At 38.1% G+C, this 25136-nt stretch overlaps 2 protein-coding genes across 5 annotated transcripts in view; both read right to left on the reverse strand.

The window, feature by feature from the left end:
* Positions 1–16383, reverse strand: part of LOC114655623 (aldehyde dehydrogenase, dimeric NADP-preferring-like) — a 42205-nt gene extending 25822 nt beyond the window's left edge. The window contains exons 1-4 of one of the 3 annotated variants that reach the window (XM_028806747.2): positions 16162–16383; positions 11196–11265; positions 10112–10275; positions 5994–6225 (exon numbers count right to left, since the gene is read on the reverse strand). In XM_028806747.2, coding sequence (XP_028662580.1) covers positions 5994–6225; positions 10112–10275; positions 11196–11202 — 403 coding nt within the window. In that variant the 5' untranslated portion in view covers positions 11203–11265; positions 16162–16383. Of the gene's footprint in view, positions 57–5993; positions 6226–10111; positions 10276–11195; positions 11266–16161 lie in introns of those variants that run through there. The other 2 variants (XM_028806748.2, XM_051931342.1) reach the window with 2 other exon arrangements.
* A 1084-nt stretch (positions 16384–17467) lies between these two features.
* LOC114655624 (aldehyde dehydrogenase family 3 member A2-like) overlaps positions 17468–25136 on the reverse strand; it is a 76349-nt gene continuing 68680 nt past the window's right edge. For both annotated transcript variants that reach the window (XM_028806749.2, XM_051931341.1), the window contains exons 9-11: positions 22474–22573; positions 19513–19751; positions 17468–19140 (exon numbers count right to left, since the gene is read on the reverse strand). In XM_028806749.2, the coding sequence (XP_028662582.2) occupies positions 19120–19140; positions 19513–19751; positions 22474–22573 (360 nt within the window). In that variant the 3' untranslated portion in view covers positions 17468–19119. The remainder of the gene's footprint in view (positions 19141–19512; positions 19752–22473; positions 22574–25136) is intronic.

Below are 25136 nucleotides of genomic sequence, written 5' to 3' on the forward strand. Positions count from 1 at the left end.
GCACAGTACCTGCCCTCTTGTGGTGGGATGTACTAATAAAGACGTTGCTTAATAAAAAGGCACTTCACTCTGACTACCACCATTTCTCAGTACCATGGAGATAGGTTTACTAAAGAAACACTTAAGAAGATATGTTTTAATTACAGTTGTTCATTAGATCTTGCTAGTTATATATAACATGTTTTTTTTAATAGACAGGTTATACACTAACTTATGACCCTGAACTTGATTAAGTTTCAGAATGTACGTATGCTCCCAATGCTTAATTTGCAGTTACTGTGTAAGGCAGCCAAGCACCATATATCACTTTTGATTAGCCAGACCCTCAATGCTCACCAGAGTTCTTACAGGTAAGGCTTCACTGGCCTACAAAGCAAGATACGAAACACTGAAAGAATAATGTTGCCCATACTATGCACACACTAAACAAATGAGTGAAATATAAATGTGTTAACACTAACACACACAGGGCTAAACAAACAGTGTAATGTAGAGAATAAGATATTAAACTTTAAATCACAAGGTCCCAGATTTAATCATCATGTTTCATTCACTGTGTGATTCTGAACAGGCACCTGTTCAATAAATATTAAATACAATTATAGTATAACTTGATTTTATAAGTTGCCCTGAATAAATACAGTTATAATATATATATTATTATATTGTATATAATACAATAATGATACGTCTGAAGAGTTTTTTAGTTATCCAACAACCATAATAAATGGCCACAAGAAGGCTCTGATCATTTTGTGTATTTTTCTGTGTTCACAGTATGTCAGTTATCCACAACACAAAATAGTCAGATTCACTTTCTCCTCACTCCATCTCAGATTATCACAAGCAACCACTTCTCTTACTTAGCAATTGTTATGTAAAAATCTGAGGATGGCAGACTTGTGTGAGGATTGCATTTCTTATTATTTTCTTTTTGGTATTTGGACTTTCACTTCTGTTTTGGCATTACTGTTACTGGATGACATAGTGGGACTTGCTTGCTGTGGATTGCCTTTTTAAGCAAATCCTTGTGCCTTTTTTGGCTCTACTAAGCATGTTTGCTTCCTCTTCAATTTCTGTTAATAAATCTTTATAAAGTTTCCTGTGAAACCATGTCTCTTTACAGAATTTGATGGATTTTTTTTTTCTCCCTTGTGAGACATTTTGATATATTGTGGGATCCTCTGTGTACTTTGAACTTTTAAAGCCAGCAAGCAGAAATAGAGACTTTCCAGCTGGCCAGACTGGGATCCTGGCCATCTTATAGTCATTTTGGAGGCCTCGGACACCCTTTTTGCCATGTTTATGTCTCCAAACTCACAACAGCAAAATACAGATTGCCTTATTTGAATGAGATTTTCTCTTGTAGCAATGAACTTTCAGCACAGTAACAATTAAACATGTGGCATACTATTTTCCTCCTTTTGAAATTGTTGATAAGCATCAAGAAAACAGCAGCTATCACTGATATGAAGTGAAACTACAATCTGCCAAAGGTGAAATTCCATTAGACCTCTGGCAAGGTGTTTTAAATGAAAGAAGAAATACAAGTTGATCTGCTGAACCATTTTCTTTCTTCTGCCAAATTTCAAATACCAGTAATATTCTGATTTACTGAAGGTATGATGTATAAGGAATATAAAATAATCTAAAAAATAAGATAGATATCAATTCATTACAAAAGGAAAAGGAGACCAGAATTTTGATGCATGTTCACTGGCCAGTCTAAACTTATTTGGCATCAGTATGTGTGTGTGTGCCAGAGGTTTTCCCTGCAATGGACTGCCCTCCAGTCCAGTATCAGTTAGTGAGCCTGTAATGACTATTAAAGGGTTAGAACAATAAATGAATAGACACATACATTAATCCTGATTCTGAACCCTAAGAGTTTAATTAGAATTGTCTTCTCCAACTTCAGAGCTAACAGAAATATCTCAAATGTGAATTCCATCCTATGCCTTCCACAAAGTTATTTGGATCTGGGGATTTTTAAAGGTTACCTTTACTGAGAGTACACACAATCAAAAGTCATTTTGTTCCAAAACACACAGATATGTTTTAAGAAAATAGAGGAGATACAGTATTACTAAAAGCAATGGAGAAGATATTTTGGTACTTAAAGAATGCTTTTATTGGCCTATTTACATAGGCACATTCATAAACACTTTGCACTTTGTTTTCCAGCAGGTCCAAACAAGTGGAAGTTTACAGATGTAAATGGCATATGCGTATTCTCACAGATCACTAAGACAGTCCTGTTACTTGGCTAGGCTGGGATATTGGCTAAATCTGATCACTTTATTAGAAGGTGTACATTTCAGACACACACATGCTGCTTTACGCTCAGAGCCAAATTCCCTTCAACTTTAATTTCAAAAGGAAGACAACTCAACAGCCTGTACCACAGAGTGCTGAGGCTGAAATCCACTATTCACTGAGAAAAATAAATAAATAATTGAATAAATAAATAATAGAGCTAACAACAAAATGAGGGTAGGGAACATATCAACAAAGACATCTGGTTTAGGTATGAGGAGAAATGCACTATTGCAAGATACTATGAAGTTTAAAGGCTTGTGCTACTTCATACCTTATGTATCTATAATTAAATATTGGGAAATAAAAATCTGAATATCGGAAATAAGCTTGAATTAAAGCTATCTAAAAACATTATTAACTATCTATAGGGCAACCTTAACTAGTGTGAACTTAATTACATAAAATATAATTTTCAGTCAGGGTCTATTCCAGCAGTATTTGGTGTAAGACAGAAGCCAGTACTGAACATGGTGCTGGTCCATCAAAAAAAAATGTAACTACTGACAGTTCTGTTTGAAAAGTATCAAAAGTCCTTCAGTTTTGACAGTCAAACTGAAATAACAGTTTTGAAATCTGACTAGTCAAGATTATATTTTAAATTTCTAAAATTAATTTTGTGACCCTGGATTGGATTACGAGCATTTGTAAATGTTAACTGAAATGTAATGTTGACTTGTTACAATGTAATTATGGTCATTAAAAGTTGAACAATCTCACGGAAGAGACCCAAGGGTGCTCTGCTATGAGATGCCTCCCGCTTTTTGAACTTTTAAAACTATGACATCCCTCACATGAGCAGGCAGTTGAGTAAGCCACTGAAAAGGTGTGTAAGGGTGGGTGTAGGGAGTGATACCAACTTACTGGACTATTCACTTAATGACTGGGCATGCAACAGTCAGGTGGTTTATAATTTGGAGTCAATTTTAAGTCACTAGTTATGTTATTCTGATATTCAGCGTCCATCACACATAAAAGTAATGTTGTGTAAATTTTAAAATGATGCAATTTGGTACACAAGTAACAATGTTGTAGTGTATGTAGCTAGGCAATCTACGAAAATCACTGGTAGCAAGTTGAGGGGAAGCATACTCAATGGAAATCAAGTTTTACATTCATATTTTAAGGCAAAGTTTCATCTCAACTAATCTTCCTAATCGATTCTTATTATTTCTAAAGCTAACGGAAGACATTATCCAAAACGACTTACAAGATCAAGAAATGGCACAAATACACATTTTAAAAGCAGGGAACACACGGGTCAGGCAACTCAGCTAGTGAGTCAGAGGTAGAAACTGAACTGGCAGCCTTTTGGTTTATGTCTGATACTTCAACCGCTGCACGGCATGCTTCACTTTTAACTTGTGGCTGACAGCCCATCTTGCCACATCATGTGGAATTACATATTATTATATTCACCATCTAAATGTAATAAAGCACCCGAGTTAGATGGCTTCAAAAATCAACTTTACAAGATGTTTAAAGAACAACTGCCATTACTGCCCCAGCATACTTGGAACTGGATTACATGGGGTGGATTGACCTTCCTCTTGGAGAGAAGCCATTATTTTGTTTAACCCAAAAAGAAAAAGATCAAAATAATGTGCCTTTTTACCCTATTTCTGCACTCACTGTAGCTTATACAATCTATGCCTTAATAATGGCTAAATGATTAGAGAAAACATTAAGCAAAAAAAAAAAAATAATCTTGACTAAACTGGAATTCTATATAGGAGACAAACACAAGATAATATTAAGACCCAACTCCATATTAAGAAACATATTGAGAATGAAAAGAAGAAGGCAATTTTAGTCAGCATAGATGTAGAAAAGTCCACTCACTGAGTCAATTAAGTATTTAGAAAGACTTACATTTACAAAAATGGTTCAATTAACATAAATAAAATCTATGCAGACCACACAACACCAATCTCAGATTTTTGTGTCTCTTTTTTCTGTGTTTGTCTCCTCTCCTGTTTTTATCATTAATAGAGCTTTTGGTAGAAAGTATTCAACAAGACTCAAAAATTAAAGGGACAGATAGCTAAGAACACAGACAGAAAATTGCATTATTTGCTGTTAATATCTTACTATATTAATATGAACCCACTAATTAATTTCTTGAGTTAAGAATCTCCTAAAAACTCTAGTCAAACATCAAGAGAGAAATTAAATTGAGAGAAGACCAGTACTTTTTTTTTTAATTGTGGTAAATTTAGCTTGATGTAAGCTGCCTGTCAACATTTATCAGGTTCTTTGAAATTCACCTGCCAAAAGATTTATGAAATGTATTTAATGTGAACTTCACTTCTTTACCACCTAAGATGAAGACGGTTTTCACTAGGTGGAGTTTCCTGCCTCTTTCAATTGGGAACTAGAGTGGGAGTTATTAAAATGAATATTCTGCATTATTATTTTTTGAATCCTTACCAGAGGGAAATTTAAACAAAACAGTTCAATGAATGGATTCAAAGAATAGGATTAAAAGTAAATGTTATAGCTATTTAAAGAAAAAAGCGGTTTGGTTTTGCCCTGTCTAATATCCTATTATTAAGCAGTTTGACTGAAAGAGCTTTTGGAAAACAATATCATTTGGAAAATCCACCTTGAAGTCTGACAGTATGTTGATAAATTGAGACAAGTCCAGTTATAGTAAGTATAACGCAAATAAATACATTAGCAGATCATTTTATAGCTGCTTACCAACAAGGAAACTTCAAAACTATAGCAGTTCTGAAACATGACTCCATATAATGTATTAAACTAAAATGGAATATGTCAAATTAATAAAACAATCTACACAGAGCAGTAAAACTATATTCTCTGTTTTCAGTGGGGTTCACAAAATTGGAGAAATTTCTGTTGGAAAAAAATTGACCTGGTCTTTCATCCCACCTAAAATTCAAGTGATACAAAAACGTAATACTTCAGCGAGCTGGAGGTCAGGAGGAGAACAGGCTGCAACTCATTTATATAAAAATCAGCAGCATTGGAAATCCATACAAGCAGCCTTAAGAATGTACTGTAGTTAACTTTGATATACCTTTTAGATTCTCTGCTATGCACCTGGGAAATGTAGCATTTGGCTCAAACAGAGGCAAAAAAACAAATATTTAATAGGCATTCTTCTGCTAGCTAAAAAAGCAGCTACCTGAAAATGGCTCTCAAAAGAGTCTCCCACAGAAGAACAAGGACTGACATGGTAAACAAGATCTCAGTTTGGACATGTTTAGCAAATGCTGGAAAACATAAGCCAAATTTAATTCTTCATAAAGAAATAATTTTACATTATGAGTGACTATGCAGTGATATTAATTGCATAGATGTTTAATATGTTTTTTTCTATTGTATTGTAAGACAATTATTTACATACAACATCCTAAATATACTGACATGTTATAAAGAGTTCATGTTCATATGTATAGATAAAAAAATAAAAACAAAATCTAAGACGTGAATACAACTTGACAGATTTTTTTGAAGTTATGCTCAATCTGTGTAAAATGTTAAAAATGTGGGGTAAAAACAGATAGAAATATCTAAATTAAGACAAATGCAGTTGCTAAAAGGTGCCTGAAAAGTGAGAAATCATTTACAGTGGAAAACAAAGAAGGCCAGTGTCCTCAGGTGCCAGTGTACCTGGTACCAGCATTCAGTCCAACCAGACCCCGACTTACCTGCTGCAATGGCCCCAATAAGGGGCTGCAAGATAAGCGCAACTGGATAATTCCAGGCACCAATGATCAAGACAACACCCAGGGGTTCGGAGCGAATGTAAACCTGATCCATCACGGTCAGCAGAGTCTTCTCTACAGCGTGGGGTGCTGTCCACTTTGGTAGTTCTTCCAAAGCCAGCTTGATCTCACTGTCTATTCCAATCATCTCAAACAGATGCATGTCAAACTGGCTCTGAAAAAAATGTAATTAACAATTAATTATGGATGCTGACAGTATATTGAGAAGGAATGGTTCAGATACTGACAATTTACAGATGTAAACAATCTCATTACCACCTACAACCCTGTTACTGACAGCAGCAGCAACTGGCTATTATTTACATTTGTTTGCTTAGCAGACACTTTTATCTAAAGAATTATCCAAGCTGGAAATTAATATCTATCTTTGGGGGAGGACTGCTGTTTATATATATATATTATATACATATATACTAGGGGGCTTGCCCACCCCCGGGTTTGGTTTACTGGATATACAATTTAAAGAGATTGTTATTTTAATGGGAATTATTACATATGCATTATTTTCACTTTTACTTTAAAACTTTTGTAAAAACAATACTTGTCCTTTATTTCCGGCCCCGAGCATGGTTAAATCTTTCTCGCAGGACATATACCACTGCTCATGTTGTGAAGGGGGGGGCGGCTGAACACACGCTAAGGAGATACCGTCGGATCATCTGCTGTCTTGCTGCTGCTGGCGAGCTGCGTGTTCTGTTTGTCACGCTGCACGTCGATCAAATAAAAGCCTGTACAGCAGTGGTCCTTTTGCCACTCCGTGTCTCTGCCACTCTGGTTGTGAAGGGGGGGGTGGGGGGTGGGGGGGCTGAACGCATGCTAAGGAGTTGCAGTCGTATCATCTGCTAACTTATTGCTGCTGGCGAGCCGAATTTTCTGCTTGTTGCGCTTTGCATCCATCATTTCAAAGCCTGTTCAGCAGCTGTCCTTTTGCCACTTCGTGTCTCTGCCGCTAGTGTTGTGAATGGAGGGGGGGTGGGGGGGGGCTAACACAAGCTAAGGAGAAGCGGTCGGATCATCTGCTGGCTTTCTGCTGCTGGCAAGCTGTGTGTTCTGTTTGTTGTTGTTTTAAGAGCTGGGAGCACATGATGTCTGTCTGCCAAAAGCATTCCAACAACTGCTTGGTAAGATGTCCGTGAACTTGTTTTAAATGTTGTCTCACTGCCTTGTCTCGCAGGATGTGAAATTGTCTTCGCATGACGTTAAAGTGTCTCTCGCAGGACGTCAAATTGTCTTCTGAGAAGATCACGTCTCATCTCCCTAGTCTCCCTCCCAAGATTTTTTTTGTAATAGAGAGATTATATTATATATATAATGGATAATGTGGGGGAGTTGGTGCATTCAGGGTAATACCTTCCCCAGTCTAATAGATGGCAGTGCTCTGCTGGCATGGACCCCGCAGGGATATATGGGAGTTGCAGTCCTGAGGGACAATCCTGTTGGGGTCCTTGGGTGCTGCAGGGAGAGGGACTCCCTGTTTTAGGAGGCTCCCGTCTGACCTGGAAGGGCTTACGTTAGGCTATGCCCCAGAAATGGAAGCACTCCCAAGTCTGTAATAAAAGGGAGCCTTCCAGCCTCCTCTGGAGAGTCTGAGTCAGGAGGAAGGAAAGAAGACAGAGCTCACCTGGAGGTGTGGAGGAGAGAAAAGAAAGAGAGATGAGGTATTGTGCTTATATTAACTCATTATGAATAAATTAGCTGTTAAATAAATCATTTATTTGAACCAGGAACTGTGTCTGTGTTGTCCATCCATCCTCTTCTGCTTATCCGAGGTCGGTCACGGGGGCAGCAGCTTGAGCAGAGATGCCCAGACTTCCCTCTCCCCGGCCACTTCTTCTAGCTCTTCCGGGGGAATCCCAAGGCGTTCCCAGGCCAGCCGAGAGACATAGTCCCTCCAGCGTGTCCTGGGTCTTCCCCGGGGCCTCCTCCCGGTTGGATGTGCACGGAACACCTCACCAGGGAGGCGTCCAGGAGGCATCCTGATCAGATACCCGAGCCACCTCATCTGACTCCTCTCGATGCGGAGGAGCAGTGGCTCTACTCTGAGCCCCTCCCGGATGATTGACCTTCTCACCCTATCTTTAAGGGAGAGCCCAGACACCCTGCGGAGAAAACTCATTTCAGCCGATTGTATTCGCGATCTCGTTCTTTCGGTCACTACCCATAGCTCATGACCATAGGTGAGGGTAGGAACATAGATCGACTGGTAAATTGAGAGCTTTGCCTTATGGTTCAGCTCCTTTTTCACCACGACAGACCGATGCAGAGCCCGCATCATGTCTGTGTTATGGCATTTGATATTGGGGAAGTTGCAGACTTTCATTTAAGGGTATTATTTTTCTTTTTCTACACAGTCCCCCCATTTCAGGGCACCATAATGTCTGGGACAATTGGTGTCAGAGGCGTTTGTGATTACTCAGGTGTGTTTCATAGCTTCGTATGATTTCTAGGCTTGCTTCTTGCTTTACAGACGGACTTTGGAGTCTGCAGCTGCCATTGCTCAACATGAGGACAAGCGTTGTGTGAATCAAAGTCAAAGAATCTATTATGACGCTGAAAAACCAAGAATAAAACCCTTAGAGACATCGGAAAACCATAGGATTACCTAAATCAACTGTCTGGAATATCATTAAGAAATCAGAATGTACCGGTGAGCTCAGTAATCACAAAGGGACTGGTAGGTCAAGGAAGCCCTTCACTGCTGATGACAGAAAAATTCTCACTATGGTAAAGAAAAAGCCTCAAATGCCAACACATCAGAAACAGTCTGCAGGAGGCAGATGTGTATGTTTAAGAGATGACTATCTGCAGAAAACTTCATGAACAGAAATACAGAGGCCACACGACAAGACACAAACCACTAGTTTGCCACAAAAACAGGATGGCCAGGTTACAGTTTGCGAAAAAGAAGAACAGCCTGTAGAATTCTAGAAAAAGGTCTTCTGGACAGATGTGACAAAGATGAACCTATATCAGAGTGACGGCAAGAACAAAGTGTGGAGACGAAACGGAACTCCCAAGATTCAAAGCATAAATCTCATTTGTTAAACATGGTGGAGGAGGTGTTATGGCTTGGAGATGTATGGCTACCACAGGTACTGACACACTTAAATTCATTAATGATTTAACTGCTAATGGCAATTGCACATTGAATTCTGAGGTGAATGGAAACATCTGGTCAAGTTCCAGTAATTGCCACCAAACTCACTGCATAGCACTTCATGCTACAACAAGATAATGAACCCAAACACACTGCTAAGGCAACTTAACAGGTTTTCAAAGCTAAAAAATGGAAAATTCCTGAATTGCCAAGTCAGGAACCTGATTTAAATCCAACTGAATGTGCCTTCCATAAGCTGAAAAAAAAAACTTAAGGGGATAAGTCCCTGCAACAAGCAAGAGCTAAAGATGGCAGCTTTAGAGGCTTAGCACAGCATCACCAGAGAAGACATGCTAATGTCTATGAATTGCAGACTTCAAGCAGTCATTGCATGAAAAGGATATGCAACAAAGTACTAAATATGACTGCTGTAACATATCCATCATTGCTATGTCCCAAACATTATGTTACCCTGAAATGGGGGAACCATATAGAAAAAGCAAATGCCCATAATTAAAAGTCTGCAAAGTGTACTTTAATCACATCTGAATTGTCTGATTTGTAACTTTAAAACTGTGGAGCAGAGAGGTAAAAAAAAAAACAAAAAAAAAAACAAAGTGTCTCCGTCCCAAAAATTATGGATGGCATTGTACATAAATATATATTTTTTTGACTTCAGTAAAATTAGAATTTTCATTTGGGGACAAATAAACTACAATCTAATCTAAGTGATTTTACAATCTGAATGTGTAGCGCCACGTTTTATCCTAGTAAAAAATGAGTAGAGGAGCCTCCTACTTTCAGGCTTTGTACTTTAACCCAGCAAGACTTTACTGCCTAGCCTGTTTAGAATCCTATGATCCACTGGCTACAGAGACTCCAATAGTCTGTTACTCTTGTTGAGGTATCTGGCCTTTCATTTCATTCATCGTCCCCAACTTACCCTCCCAATGTCCAACTTGAGGGCATCAGAAATTTCTTGCTCCTTCTCCCTAATCATCCTCTGAAGAGCCTTCAGTTGCATAGTCCTGAATTTCAGAGATTTGGTCCTCCCCGTCAAAAACGCTGCTCTGGCTCGCTGCACTGCCTGCTTCTCCATTGACACAGCTTAAGAGTACAAAAAATAAATGAAATCAGGGTTAGAGTTAAGGTTATAAGTAGATACAGGGCACCACTCAAATGATTTTTTAGTCAAATAAATGGGTGACAGCTCAAATCACAGATACCTCATCATGATGCTAACTTGGGGGAGGACAGGGAGCAGATAGAGAGTGGTGTGCACTGCTTCTGAAATCTTTGGTGGTTACCTAAGCCACTGTGGATTTACTGTGCTTTTGCAAACTGAAGCATAAAGTGATTAAGACCTTGTCTGACCTGTCATACCCTCACCTCACTCTTATTCCATCTGCTAAACGCCTCAAACAAGACTCGGTCTACTAGCTTTCATAATAGTCCTATGAGGTGACTGAACTTTACATCTAATTTAATAAATCTATCAAGGTATACTTCTGTGAAATTAGTGGTTTCTGGGGAGTTGGGGGATTCTGATAAGTGTTGTGCTTATGTCGTATATTGATGTTATGATTTAATTTGTATTATCTTTATCAAACTAAATTCAATGCCAGTGGCATTTTTTGAACCTGCGTTTTCTATTATAGGACAGCAAAGTGTTCTTTGGCAGACTCTGTCCACAAATTGGGAAGCGACCCAGAATTGAATGCAAACACACCTGCTCTCACGCATGCTGGGTCATGTTAAGAGTCACTGCATAACCTAGCATGTACATATTTGTTATGAGGGGGATTTTGATGTGAAAACTCCTCACTGCAAACAGGCCAAACCAGGTCTGTAGAGCTGTGAGGCAGCAGCACTAACTACTGCACCGCTGTACCTCCCACATTAAATGTCCACTTAAAGCCATGACAAATGAGGGGCGACCACTTAGTCCATCAAGCTCACGTATGTGGGTAATAGTTGCCAGTACATTACATAGAGAAACAATAATGAATTCAACTGTAAATGCTTACCTGCCATGCTTTAGCCTGAAGAAAAGACCAGTCTGTGACTTTTAGGTTTGGAACTGAAATTGCCGATTCCCTTTGAGACAGTAAAACAAAATTGGGGACAGATATGAATAAAATGTAATTATAATAAATACCAAAATATTTTAATGGACACATTATATTGTGAAAATACACCTATATATAATTAGAAACCCCAACTCCAATATATTAATTTTCAAAAAACATTATATGCTGCAGATGGAGGAATAATGCAAGAACTATGGATTGTCCAGTGAGATGTTTTAGGTGAATGCCCTTCAAAATGGTAGTGTCCAGTGGGAAAATTCAGGGAAACAGCACTTCCCAAATTAGCCCTTGTGAAATAATTTGATTTTACACCTCATTCAAAATTATAATATAAAAAACAGTCAGAAATGGTATTTTGGTAGTCACATTGTATTTGGAATGATGTGACACATACTTAGTACTTAATTCACTTTTTATTTTTCATCTTTTGTAAAATATTAAAAGTAATCTTTAAATGCTTTTGGTGGAGGATCAAGCACCAGTGCACTCCCAAACCTTTCATTTTCCATCGTCTTTGTGCGATCCTATTAAGCGTAACTCAAACATTCTCGTTTCAGTAGTCGTGGGAACACACAATTTTAATAATTTCAAAGATTACGGAGTCAAGCTGACAGCACACCAAGGCTCGCACTATGTCACCGGCTCTCTAACAAATCAAATCTCACATCGCTCTCGTTTCACAAACAGTTCCTTGTTTGCCCGCTCCCTTTTACATCTATGTGTTTGGCTACTTTGGCCTTTTTGTTTGCCGTTTGTTTATTAAGAAAAAGCTACAGCTAAAGACTGACTTGTTACAGCTTTCAGTCGCAAAAAATGTCAGACCATAAACAGCATTGCCAAGGGTGGCAATAGTAAGTTATGCTCTGGTTACACTGCTGGTGTTGTCTCAATGGCTTGGTGCAATCACTCATTTTAATGTTCTTGACTCAATGGAGCTTTGCTTCAAGTCTCACATCCTCTGCCAGATTACAAGTTTTCTTCCAGCGCTCTCTGTAGCTACTTTAAACTTGGGCACAGCATATTAGCAGTCAGTGCAATGGGCAGGCATACGTGTAGCAGCATTGTGCCCTTAGTTGTCCAGCTTCTAAACTGGTGTCTTCTGTCATTTAAATGTCTGGTTTCTTGCTTCACTCAAGCCTTTGTACACTGCGTTTGTAATCCTAGTGGTGTGGCCCAGTAGGTTTTCAGCGCAGGTCTTGGGGAACCCCCCTGTGGCTGCTGTCCCTCCCTAAAGTTTCACAATCAGTGAGTCTTACTTCTAACCAATCTCATTTAATTAGCTGGTATGTTTTTGTCTTCTCTTCGGGCCCATCCACTTGACTACATTTTCATTTAAAAACACAGACATTAATTGCTGCTTTCACCTTTTGTCCACACTGCTATGGCGTTTTTAAACCCTAAATGTGGAGATTTTTTGAAAATGTTCTCCAGACCCATATACTTCCAAAAAAGTTGTAATGTGGACAGGTGAAAACACAGCCTCTGATCATGCGCTGATTTGTTTGTGCTTATTACGCAGCCCTTTTGTGATTGGATCCCACTCATCATATGTCATTCCCTGATTGGTCACCATTCATGAATATAACACATTCCAACAGAGCAGACACAGAAGAGTTGCTTTCTAGGGCGCCTGATGTGATTCTTACCTGTATGAATCGAAATTGTGTTTTGTTCAGCCCGAATACTGCATACACACACAAAAGGCAGTAGTTTCGTGATAAAGCCCGTGGCCGGCAGCGTTACTGTACCTTCAAGGATTTCACTGTTGATACACACATGGCCAGTGTAGGTAAACGTCTAGGTCATATGCGTTTTCGGTTGTTTTAGTTTGGACAGAGATTTTTCCGGAAATTATGTGAAAAGGTTAGTGTGAACGATGCCATATTTTACATTTTTAAATGAAAACATAGTAGTGTGTATTCAGCAGAGCAGTGTGATTTTGAAATTTCTAAGCAATTTAGAAATATTTGTATTTTTGCTATAGCTTTAAATGTTTAACTATTCTGTAATTTTCCCCCATAATTTTATTCTAATAATGAAAATTAAGAACAAGCCATGTAGACACCTGGTCAAATAACACTGCAATAGTGAAAGCCTGTGACTGCTGGAGCATTAGACTCACTTATCTGCTTGGTAATAAATAATCGATAAAATAACAAGAACAACTGGAAACGCAGAACGAAAACCAGAATGATGATAAAAAATTTAAAACCACCTTAAAAAAGTAAATGATCCCCATGTAACATCCATCCATCCATTTTCCAACCCGCTGAATCCGAACACAGGGTCACGGTGGTCTGCTGGAGCCAATCCCAGCCAACACAGGGCACAAGGCAGGAACCAATCCCGGGCAGGGTGCCAACCCACCGCAGCCCATGTAACATCCATCCATCCATCCATTTTCCAACCCGCTGAATCTGAACACAGGGTCACGGGGGTCTGCTGGAGCCAATCCCAGCCAACACAGGGCACAAGGCAGGAACCAATCCCGGGCAGGGTGCCAACCCACCGCAGCCCATGTAACATACGTAATAAAAATTTACCAAAGTTGGTTTGATAGCCGAAAACATAGAGAAAGGTTGGGTGTGCCGATGGCGCATTGCCACATCCACCACACGACGAACCACCTGGCTTGGGACCAGAGTGCAGCGGGTGACAAAACATAGAAATTAGGGAAATAGCAGCCTGCATATTTAGACCAAAATTCCAATTAAAAAGAGAAGTTGGTTGCAACAAAAACCTGCTGCCAAAAGGGCTCCCCTGGATGGAGTTTGAGGACCACTGGTCTAGTGGATAGTGCAGATGTTAGATGTCAACTCATCTGCGAGTCTACTGATGTGCTCCTTTGGACATTCTCAAAAATCTTTGATATCACGTCCATGGATGGCCATCCAGAAGCACTTCAGTAAGTGGTGCCATTTTTCTGATGTGGGTTTGAGAGAAATCCATGACCTCTCAACGTGTTAGGATTTCAGACTAACTGCAATGGATTGACATGGATGGAGTAAATTCACGTGAATGCAAAAAAACTAGCTTTGCCCTACCAAAGACAGGGCATACTTAGGCCTACAAGAGGCATCTAACCATATCCTGGCAACAGTGGGGTGCACAGCTGAACCAAACCTGGACCAAACTCATTAAAGTTAACTGAACATACTCATCTTTGGGAACCTTGGAGGACAAAGGGCACATGAACATAAGGAGAAAGTGCAAACTCCACATGGGTACTGAACAAAATGAGAAATCAAGGTCGGTCCCTGGATTTGCAAGGTAACAACTCCAATCACTGTTACCACCCTATATGCGAACTTAGCAGGAAGAATATGACCAGGATCCTTCAACTACAAAAAGGGAAAAGAATGCACAAATTCCAAAGAAAGGACTCCCTTAAACAAAAAGACCACGAAAAGAGTGGACTCTCTCATTAGGCACCTGTGAGAAGAAGGAAAAGGAAATCTGATTCGGTTACACACCAAGTCAACCTGGAACAGCACAAATTAATTGGATTCTGAGCCCTGTGACTGCCGCATTGTACTGATAAAGGTTTAGGAAGATTGCGGAAGCACTTTGATGGGATGTACAGCTGAGTGGAGGAGTCATCAGCACTGGCAAATAATTCCAAGCCCGTGGGAGGAGGTCTTCAAACAGTGGCGTACTGTGCCAGTGGGGAAGATCACCTCCTTCTCGTAAGGGCTCACTAAGCGAACACAATGGTGACAAAGTTCTAGTGGCTGAGCAGCTACATCAAAGAAAACTGAGGTGGCCTTTGTCTAAAAATCCAATAGAGAGACAGGAACTGATACTGTAGGTGTGTTACTGTGATTGATGGGAATGGGGAGGCAAAATACCTGAATGAATGATTTTAAGAACTCAAAAAAGAATCTCAGAAGTAAGAAAATGCACATGAAGGCAGCAGGATTTGCTTCTTTTATTTCTTGTTGAACAAATAATGAATGTTGTTGGGGATGAAATTACCAAATGATGGGGAGCAAGCAAGAAGTGCACAAACATTTATCAACAAAGTATATGCACACAAAGAGAGGTCCTTCACTGTAACTGGAGAAAGGAAACCAGAGGCCCTGGAGAAAACTCACATTAGTGAATTGGTATGAACATTTGACATGCACACAGAAGGCATCTCAGCAGGTAACTGAACTGAAGTACATGGCTGTGCCCTGTGAGATGGCAATGCGACCCACTGCACCAGCATGTCTTGTAAATGGCAGCAGTAAGAGTTCATGTTTTTATATTTTACCATTGACAACATGAAACTTGCTATAATATTTAGGATTTCAATCCTTTTGTATTTGCTGTCTCCTCTTCGGCAAACTTCGGGATGCCAGCGCAGATCCTTAGCCTCAGAGCCACCACTCTACCACTAGTATCACTAGTCTTTTACAAAGTGGCCCTATCCCTTACATCGTCTACTTAGGAAACACAACAATAACAGACATGATAGCCATTACAGAGATGATCAGAAAGTAACCAGAATTATACAGCATATCCCGAAAAAGGATAAAAAATTAAGGACTACTAAGTCTGCTGTTACGTCCACAAAGTAGCGCACGCAGCCAGTTTCATTTTTCAGAAGTTGATTAAAAAACAGAAGAAACGAGACATTACAAGACCAAAGGATTTCACCTAGTGCACCCACTTTTAATACCGAGCTACGAGGGTCGTTTTATAAGATATCATCGACATTTTAACATCAATTAATTTGAAGAATCAAATCGAACCTGAATCCAGCGCTGGACCGGACCTTGATTACAGTAATTAAATCTTAAACGGAATAGACGGGTTTATAACAGTAAAGTTTTGTTATCTAACACATCACATTAATTATGCAGCACGTGTAAAGTTACATTACAGGTGTGAAGAATGGACAGATTGCATCTTCACTTACCGGGCTGCGAGGGGCAGTCCGGCGAAGGTCCGTAGTTACTCAATTCCGCAGTGACACACAGCCGAGTCTGATGGCGACTTCGCTGGCACTCCACTCTGTTCATCCGATGTTTAATTCTTGACCGTTACACTAACATCGTTGACCTGCCTTCCTCACTGTTTATATAGAATTTCGTCTGACCACCTCCTCCTACCTCTCGATAATACAGAGCTGCGTAAGTCTGCGTCGGCATAATTGGAGTGTGGGCGAGGCTAACGTCACTTACTTACACGCAGCCAATCCAGCGTCTGAAATGATTACGTAGAGGAGTCTGCGCTGTGGGCAGTACGGAATTCCGTCAAGATTGTCATTTATAGCACAGTTGACTTGGATAGCAGACCTTGGTGGGAATACAAGACATGCTCAAGTGTACCCTTGGCCCTATCCTGAAGAAGCCGGAGTTTGCGGGTCACGAATTCAATGGGAATACGAGTAAAACAAGTTGGCAAACACCTGTACACAAATGAAAATACATAAGTACAAAGAATGATCTAACTTGTTATAGCAGACAACATCGGTCGCCTTTTGAAATATCTGATGCTTTGATTTTTCACAAGTTTAAAAATTCGCTCTTGTACTAGTGTAAACGCACCTCAGTTGTTACAAACATGTGATGGTGCGTGTGTGTATACACCCACTGCATTGCATTAACCTGCTTTTGTGCCTAGTTATAAATAAAACCTTGAATTCTGCTTTGCTGTTCGGTTTTAATTTGTTTCATTTGTGCAAGATCACATTTTTTACTAAAAGGCTCCTATGCAGCAGCAGATTTATTTAAGAATGACCAGGTACTTTCATAGTTAATCGGCACTTACATGGTTGTGCACTTACTGTATATAAAAAGCCTTTAAGCAAATAATGTCGTTTTTCCAAAAAATAGATAAGGAAATTAAAAGTGGCGAGTTTTTAAATGTAGGCAAAAGTCAACATGCACAACTCTTTGATATGTTGGGACAGGGCAAGGAGGTGTACAGTTAAGACAGACATACCATCACCCTCATGAAATGCCGTATAAACTCCACATCCATTTACTTGAACAATGGCCAACATGGCCCATGATGGGCTTATGGAATAATCAACATATTTGTGTAAAGGTGCAACTCCTTCAACTGACCTGAATGAAGGGCAGACTGTAATTGTTAGAAATAAAGAAGTTTTGTATGGAAGAGGAGCTATGATTTAACTCTAGAAAGGCACTGTATAAAATACAAGATGTGTCCTTGTTAATGTCAGCTACTGTGTTATTTGATACAAAAAAAATCCAAGATTTTTTTTTAACTTTCATACTTTATTAAAGAAATTCAAGCTGGAAAATTACAAGATGATATACAAAATTATAGTAATAAGGATGACTCATATCATTTAAAAATACAATAATTTTTACATTTCCAGAATGAATCAGTCCACATTCTTGACCATTTCCACAGCATAAACTACACAAATTGCATTTTTACTTACTTGCGCTGTGATAAAGTCTGTTCCTTTAAAAACATCTCAAGTCTTTCAAAAGCATCAATATCTAAATTGCTTCTGTTAATCATTTAGGAAATTATCAGTTCTGACCATAAAGGAATGTTTGGCAGTGCATGTGACCATCAGAGGTTTAATACAAAACAAAAATTGAAAATCAATGCTTTAGTGTAAAAATCAAAAGTAACAACATAGTGTGAGCCACATCTTAGGGTTCATGCCTGATGCTTACGTGAAGACCTTCTTAGTAAAGCTTATCAGGTTAGCATGACAACAACAAAGTGGACTCTGTTACCTTATGGAATGGTTTCTGAACCAAGTTATTTATTGCATGTTATAAATGGAAAATGTCATCCTTTAATTCTCTTGAAATGTGCAAGTCAATTAAAATTAAGTCAAACAAAAGACTCCAGAGAGAGAACAATTCATGAAATTAGTAGGCACTGTTCTGAAATGAAAAAAGACAAGTAAAATTCACTTCAACTTCCATGATACTAAACTGAAAGCAAGATATGAAAGAAATTATTTGGAGCAAAAGGATATAAACAATCTGGCTTTTGTGAGTATGTGAAGTGCTCTAGCAATACACTACTGTACTATACACAAGGTCTACAGACAGTATTCCATTTAAGCAGGTGCCACATCTTCCTTTGGTCTTCTTTTCCCCTTTGTCCACTACTCAAACCTATCAGACTGGCATTTTCACTCAGCAGCCCATAAGTCTCAATGGACATTCATTCATCACCATTTTTTCTAGCCTGTGTTTTCCTACCTTGCAAATTTGTCCCTAATTTTGCTTAACTGAAAATATCCTACAACAATCTATATTACACTGTGGCTTAGGCTCTGTATTATTATTTGCCATTATGAAAAATGACCTAGCCATCCATAGTCAACCCAACATTTGTACCAGCTATGGCAGCAATTTGTGGGCACAGCTCACTTTCAACATCTTACAGTACCCCAAAATCATTCTCCCTTTGTTTCCTAAGTGTTTTAGGAAATAAAAAAAAAACTAAGATTGATAATGTTGTACCTATCCAAGTGACATATTTTATTGTATTGTGTTATACTAAAAAAATCAATAAAGAAATTTATATGATGCATTTATTACATTAAAAGCACATGAGCTTAGTTGAGCCGAGATAGACTAGAGCAAAGGAAACTTGATCAGGCATATGTGAAATCAAGGGAAAAACGAGTGGCAAAAATCAAACATTAAATGATGGCTTATTAACATTAAAAATATAAACTGTTTCATTATGTTGCAATTACATGATCATTAACTATAGTCTCCTTCATGCTCACCATTCAGTATGTCAAACTGTGTAATAACTAATGCTATAAAATTCACTTTCATTTTACTATGTATAAAAGGTGAAGAGGATTCCAGACACCATTCACTGATGATTCTTAGATGCTTCAGCAGAAATCCGACATGTTTTTGTGTTAGTCTCTCTTGAAGTAAAGCTGTAAAACAAAATTAGAGCCTGTAATTGCTGGTCATCTTAAAAGAGAACATAAAAAAATGCTATTTATTAAACTTTAAACAAAATCATACTACTGCAATAACAGTGGGTTCAGAAAGTATTCAGACCCCGTTACTTTATGCACGCTTTATTGTGTTGTAGATTTAAGATTTAATCTAAAATGGACGGGCACATTTTTATAAGCACCTGCACCATAGCCTCCCAGATATCCATTTGAAAACTAAATACAGTATTTTAAATGACAACAAGAAAGTAGGTTACAAATGAAACATAACAACATAAGAATTTTCAAAAGGAACATTACCCTCTAATGTTATTAAAATAAGACCTTTAAAATTTAAGCGATTGTTACCTGCAAGACAACAGCTGCCAAAGCAGTCATGATTGCTAGCACAAACAGCTTACTGAGCCACCCCATTCGAACACGCTTGAGGATGAAGAACCGTGCCCAGTTCAGCTTCTTTTGCGAGTAGGGTGGATATCGCACAGCATTCATAGACTCCATGGACAAAGATTTGACAAGGCATGCACGAAGATGACTAAGCCGATCAAAGCTGTGCTTTCCATGGTAGGATCCCATCCCACTATTACCTGAAACAATAAATGAAAAGTAGGATTTTGGGTCATTTCTTGTCTTTTTTTCTGTATTTTTTGATGTCCTGCCCAGTTCTGGTCTGACTTCACATAAAGAGCCTAATTTTGCAATTCGTCTGCACATTTGCAATATGCACATGAAAGTAAGAAAATGATGAATTAATAGTAGTAAGCCAAAGTCCTGCACTAACATAATTACCTGCATATTAGTTAATAAATGAGTGCATAAATGTAAATTATCAATTTCCCAACATTTAATTATTTTTAACCTTTTCATGCAGCATTAATGTACACACTCAACTGATGTGAGGAAGAACTACAGTGTGAGCTTTTAGTGGGTACCTCCAAATTAGTACACTGAAAATAATAAATTCCAATGAAATTTCAGAAGGCACAGACATGCTGCTGTATATACAGGCATTACAAGGACTTTCAACTTGTTCAGAGTAGTTCTGGACATAGAAACGTCTATGAAGGTTTTTCAGCATTGCAGTCTAAATAATGCACAGAATTGATGTCAAAAGGGGTACCTACAGATTACAACCACAAAAGGCACTAGTTCTGTATCATGATACAGTATACAGTACCTCCCCCAACATAGGTTATAAGGATGATAATGCAGTTTTCAATATTTTATTTGGCAAGAAGCACTATCCCATTACTTTTGATTATAAATGTCAAAGTGCGGTTGGGCTCTCCATAATGATCTTTTTTTTGGTTGTCAGTTCCAAAGCAAAATGTTTTAACTAGTGACATTAGCTTGAATTTCCATATTTTCAAACCTTTTTTCCCCTTTTCATCATTGAAAGCATACATTTTACTCACTTAAATCAATTAAACTTATAATCTTTATATTTGGGTTCAGTACAATGAAAATATTTGTTGGTCGTCTCACAGGTGAAGAAACGTGTAATGACATGGCAGACCCCAGTTCCACAAAATTCACCAGCAGACATGAGTAAGTAAATGTTAACTACTGGGCATTAAGCAAGCCATTAGAGTAAAGTGAAATTAGTGACAAGTTCATGGAACCAACTGAAAATGATGCATGCTTTGTGACATGCATATTATCCTGCTGAAAGTATCAATCTGAAAACAGACTGCCTAGACATAGAAACAAATAGTCAGCAACAGTGTGGGATTCAAATGACATGCAAAAGTTAATAAGAGGCCTAAGGTGTGCCAAGGAAACATTGCCCATACCATTACATTACCATCACTAGCCTGTACCATTGGCATAAGTTGGGATAGACCCATGAATTCATATTTATGCCAGATTACACAATATGTACATTGTCACAGAAATTGAAATCTATCAGACCCAGTGACATATTCCATTCTCCAGCTGCTCAGTTTAGGTGATCATGTGGCCACTGTAGCCATATCTACCTGTTCTTAGATAACCAGAGTGGAACTGCTGTGGCCCACCAGCTTCATGGTCCGACATACTGTACATTCAGATATTCCTTTTTGAAAATTACTCTTGTGAAGAGGTGTTATTTGAGTGTTTGTGACCTTTTGTTTGGGACTGCCACTCACTAGATGCTCTTTGTTCATCTTTGTTCATTGTCTGTAGACTATAAAAACTGGAGTAAATGAAACTCCCAAGAGAGAAACTCTTTCTGAACACCTCATCTGTTACCAGCAATCACAGCACAGTCAAAAGTGCTCCTTGTAATGTTTAGTCAACTAACATCTTATACGTGTCTGCAAGCTGTATACATTATATTATTATTTAATACTAGGGGACTCCGCCCTCTGCTCGCTTTGCTCGCCAACCCCCGGGAGTGTGCACCTGCTATCTCATAGCTGAGCTGCTTGGAGGGCATCAGGGCGCTCTTCCGTTAGAGAAAGCAATTGTATTTAAAGAGATGGTATCCAGAAGAGTATACATACAGGGTGTCAGAGGAAGATGGTTTGGTCTTTAGTTATTACAGAAAGAAAATCAGTTACTTGAGTATTTTACTACAACTGTCTATTTAAAAAAAAAAGTAAAAGTACAATAAAACGTAATAAAAATAAATTAAAAATTACATAATATTAACACCTCGTCAAAAACAATATTATGAATGACTTTATCCTCTAAGTTACATTCTATAAATGCTGCTTTTTTCATTTCTGTTCACATATTGTTCGGGATATATTTGTTTATTTTTCTTTCAATGTCCATTATCAGATCTTGCCACTCTTTTTCTATCTAAAATTTGACATTCTTGAATAGATAATTTTCTGCCTTGTCATTCATTATAACTGACTGCATTGAAGGGCAAGGGGTGTCAGGAGGGGAACGGAGAAAGGATGTGCACAGTAGGAATAATGATTGGGCGAGTGGTGTGGAGGGGAGTGGTCAAGGCTGAACAACACAGAAACGATTGAAAACTTTTTCAATAGAGAGATAGTCACACATACACTGAGATGAGGCACATTATCAACTATTTGAAAAAAGAAACAATTTCCTTGTGCCATGTGAATTTATGCAAGAGACTGTAACATCTCAATCCACTTGAAAGACGCTACGGTGGATTTGCTGTAAGAATCTTGGTATAGAACTGTGGTTTACCAAGCAGAGAGAATATCTGAGGAGAGCTTTTAAATGATCACAAATAACTCTTTTACTCTTGCTGACTGAATGTACTATTTCTCCATTTTGCTGCTTTTAAATGGCTGACAAAACAATAAGCACAATAGTTTCCTGTAAGAAAAAAGCATAATCTCTTACCAACTCCTCCAAAAGGTAAGGCATTGACAGAGAAATGTACCAGCACGTCATTTGCCGTGACTCCACCACTTGATGTCTCTGCAATCACCCTCTTTATTAACTGAAAGAAAGACCAGACAAAAATATTACTATCCAAATGAAGAATCATCCTACATGTTAAGAGATAGATGGTATACCTCAGCCATTATAACAAATCTGAGTTTTTTTTCTCAATACATAAAGGATTATCCCTAACATTGAATGCCTGCAATTCCCAGTATTGTAAGACGGCTAGATATTTAACTTTTTAAACTCAGTGGTGCACTGTCTAATTTTCTTTTTCTCTGACCTGATATGACACACCAGTCTGAAATGTTTAGAGAAGCAAAAAACAAACTAAAAACAGGAATGAAACTTTGACTGAGGCAATTTAAGATTACATTAGACATTAAAGCACATTAAAATAGAAACATTAAAATAGAAACATGTCAAAATTAACATAAAAAGAAACCTATTTGAATTTTTTAGTTCATATATCCACTGTCGACACAAAAGAAAAATTTGTATTTATGTGCAAGTTGAATAAGACATAAAATAATCATGAAAGCTGTTTTCAAGACTACTGTGTGCTAATAATCAAGTTAATCAAGATCTGTGGTCGCAGCTCAGATGTGCACATTTGCACAACGATCCCCAAACAGAAACATTCTAAAAAAAATTCTTTCTTCGAACTTTCCTCGTACTGTTTTTTTTTTTGCTGTTTTTGTTTTCTGTGGTTTTCAGTGATACCTTTTGCTTATTGCTTGTCAACATTTGAAAAACATCCATTGGAATTTAACTCATTGTCACCCTCCTATAGAAACGGCAGACACGAAAAAAACAATAACAGTGTTAATGTTTGTGATGTGCAATCTGTTGGAATGGCAAATGCAAAGCATGTCTTTGTTATATGCAAAAAAAGAAGAAAAATCTCAGGTTGCAAATGTACGCAAACTGCTTAATAACTTAATAATAATAGAAATGTTATGTAAATTGTGTATAAAACTAACCCCCCCCCTCCCCGTCCGTGGAAAAATTTGCATCTAATAAAGTGGTACTTGCTGTCAAAAAGGTTGGGGACCACTGCTACAGAGGAGGTAGCACTGCTACAGCACAGCTTCATTTGTTTTTGTACCAGAGGAGTGACTATGGGTGTGGCCTGCATGAAGTGGCACCTCATCTGGAGATTGTTGTCGCCTTCAGTTGGATAATGTCAGGCTAGAATACAACCAACCACTTGTGCCTCAGGATTGAATAAAACTCTGCTTAAATGTACTGAAAGTCTTTTAAAGTTAAAAAGGTGCATGACAGTTGCTGCTTTTCTCTTATTTGTAAAGCAGGACTGATATACTACCTACTGTTGGTTCATCATGCCATGCACAAACTGATTGCTTTTTTTTTTTATGATAAATGGTATTACTGCCTCCTTCCAGGATGGGGTGCATGAAGTAAAAAATAAATAAAGCTGAGGATTTATTGAACAGATCAAAATCTTATAAATTTACACATGTGGAATGACTAGATCTGAAAACAAGAAAATCTTTCTTTTTATATTAGTATTTTATTTGAGTGTCCATTTCTAGTTAATTTACATTTTCAATGGTATAAATCTAGCAATTTTAATGTATCCAAGCACACATTAACAGATTTGGCTCTGGCCAGCTGAGTAACTGGGAAGAAATCAAACGTATGATAAATCTCATGAAATTCTGAAAAATACCATGCATTTAGTTACTCAGGTAGCATTTGGGGGAAAAAAAAAGAACAAAGCAGCAAATATTCTGTCAAATTTTATTGCAAACTTTCTTTCTGTCATAATTTTTCAAACATTAAGTTGCTTATGTCATTATTTTAATGAAAAGATTAGTTTCCTTTTAAAAGAAACTGTTCATCATGGCAGACATCTTTTTATATTTAAGATATTATCATTTTATATTTAAATCTAAAATCTATCATTTTAGATTTGTTTTTATAATATGAAAGTTCAATTGGATTGCCTTTTCAACTAGTGTGCTTGATCTTTACCACTGGTTTAAAATAAGTGAGCATTTTTTTTTACCTCCTAGTATTGCAGGGACATAGGCTGTGCTTTTTCACTTTACTTCCAGAGATAGCAGAATATGGGCTTTGGCTCTTTGTGGTGATGATCTGGAATAAGTAAGTATAGAATATGGAAAGATACTTGAGGGGCAGGGGGCATTGTGATTAGCTCTGCCTCCTTGCAACTACACAGGCCTAGACTGAAATCCTAGTCTGGGCACTGTCCATATGGAGTCTGCATGCTCATTTCAAATTTCTCTGCATACTATAGCACCCCAAGTTTTGGTGGTTGAGGCTTATTATCTGTCTGGGTCTGTGCATACTACACCTCGTAATGTAAGGGTGTCCTGACCAGTAATGGTTCTTGCCTTTAATTTAGGGCTGCATGAATAGACAGGATGTCCATGTGACTTACTACTGGGTTAAGAAAATGCAGAACATACAGTACATTAAGAAATGTACATATAACAAACATATATAGAACACATCTTATTTTTTACTGAGTGTTGGTGGACTTGGGTATGAACTTCAGCAAGTGGAAGTGAGTCTGCATAAACTTTACAACAGTTTTATAAATTTTTAAGACATTACACAGCTACACCTAC

Source organism: Erpetoichthys calabaricus, chromosome 8 (genome assembly GCF_900747795.2).
Source record: "Erpetoichthys calabaricus chromosome 8, fErpCal1.3, whole genome shotgun sequence".
NCBI classification, from domain to species: Eukaryota; Metazoa; Chordata; class Cladistia; order Polypteriformes; family Polypteridae; genus Erpetoichthys; species Erpetoichthys calabaricus.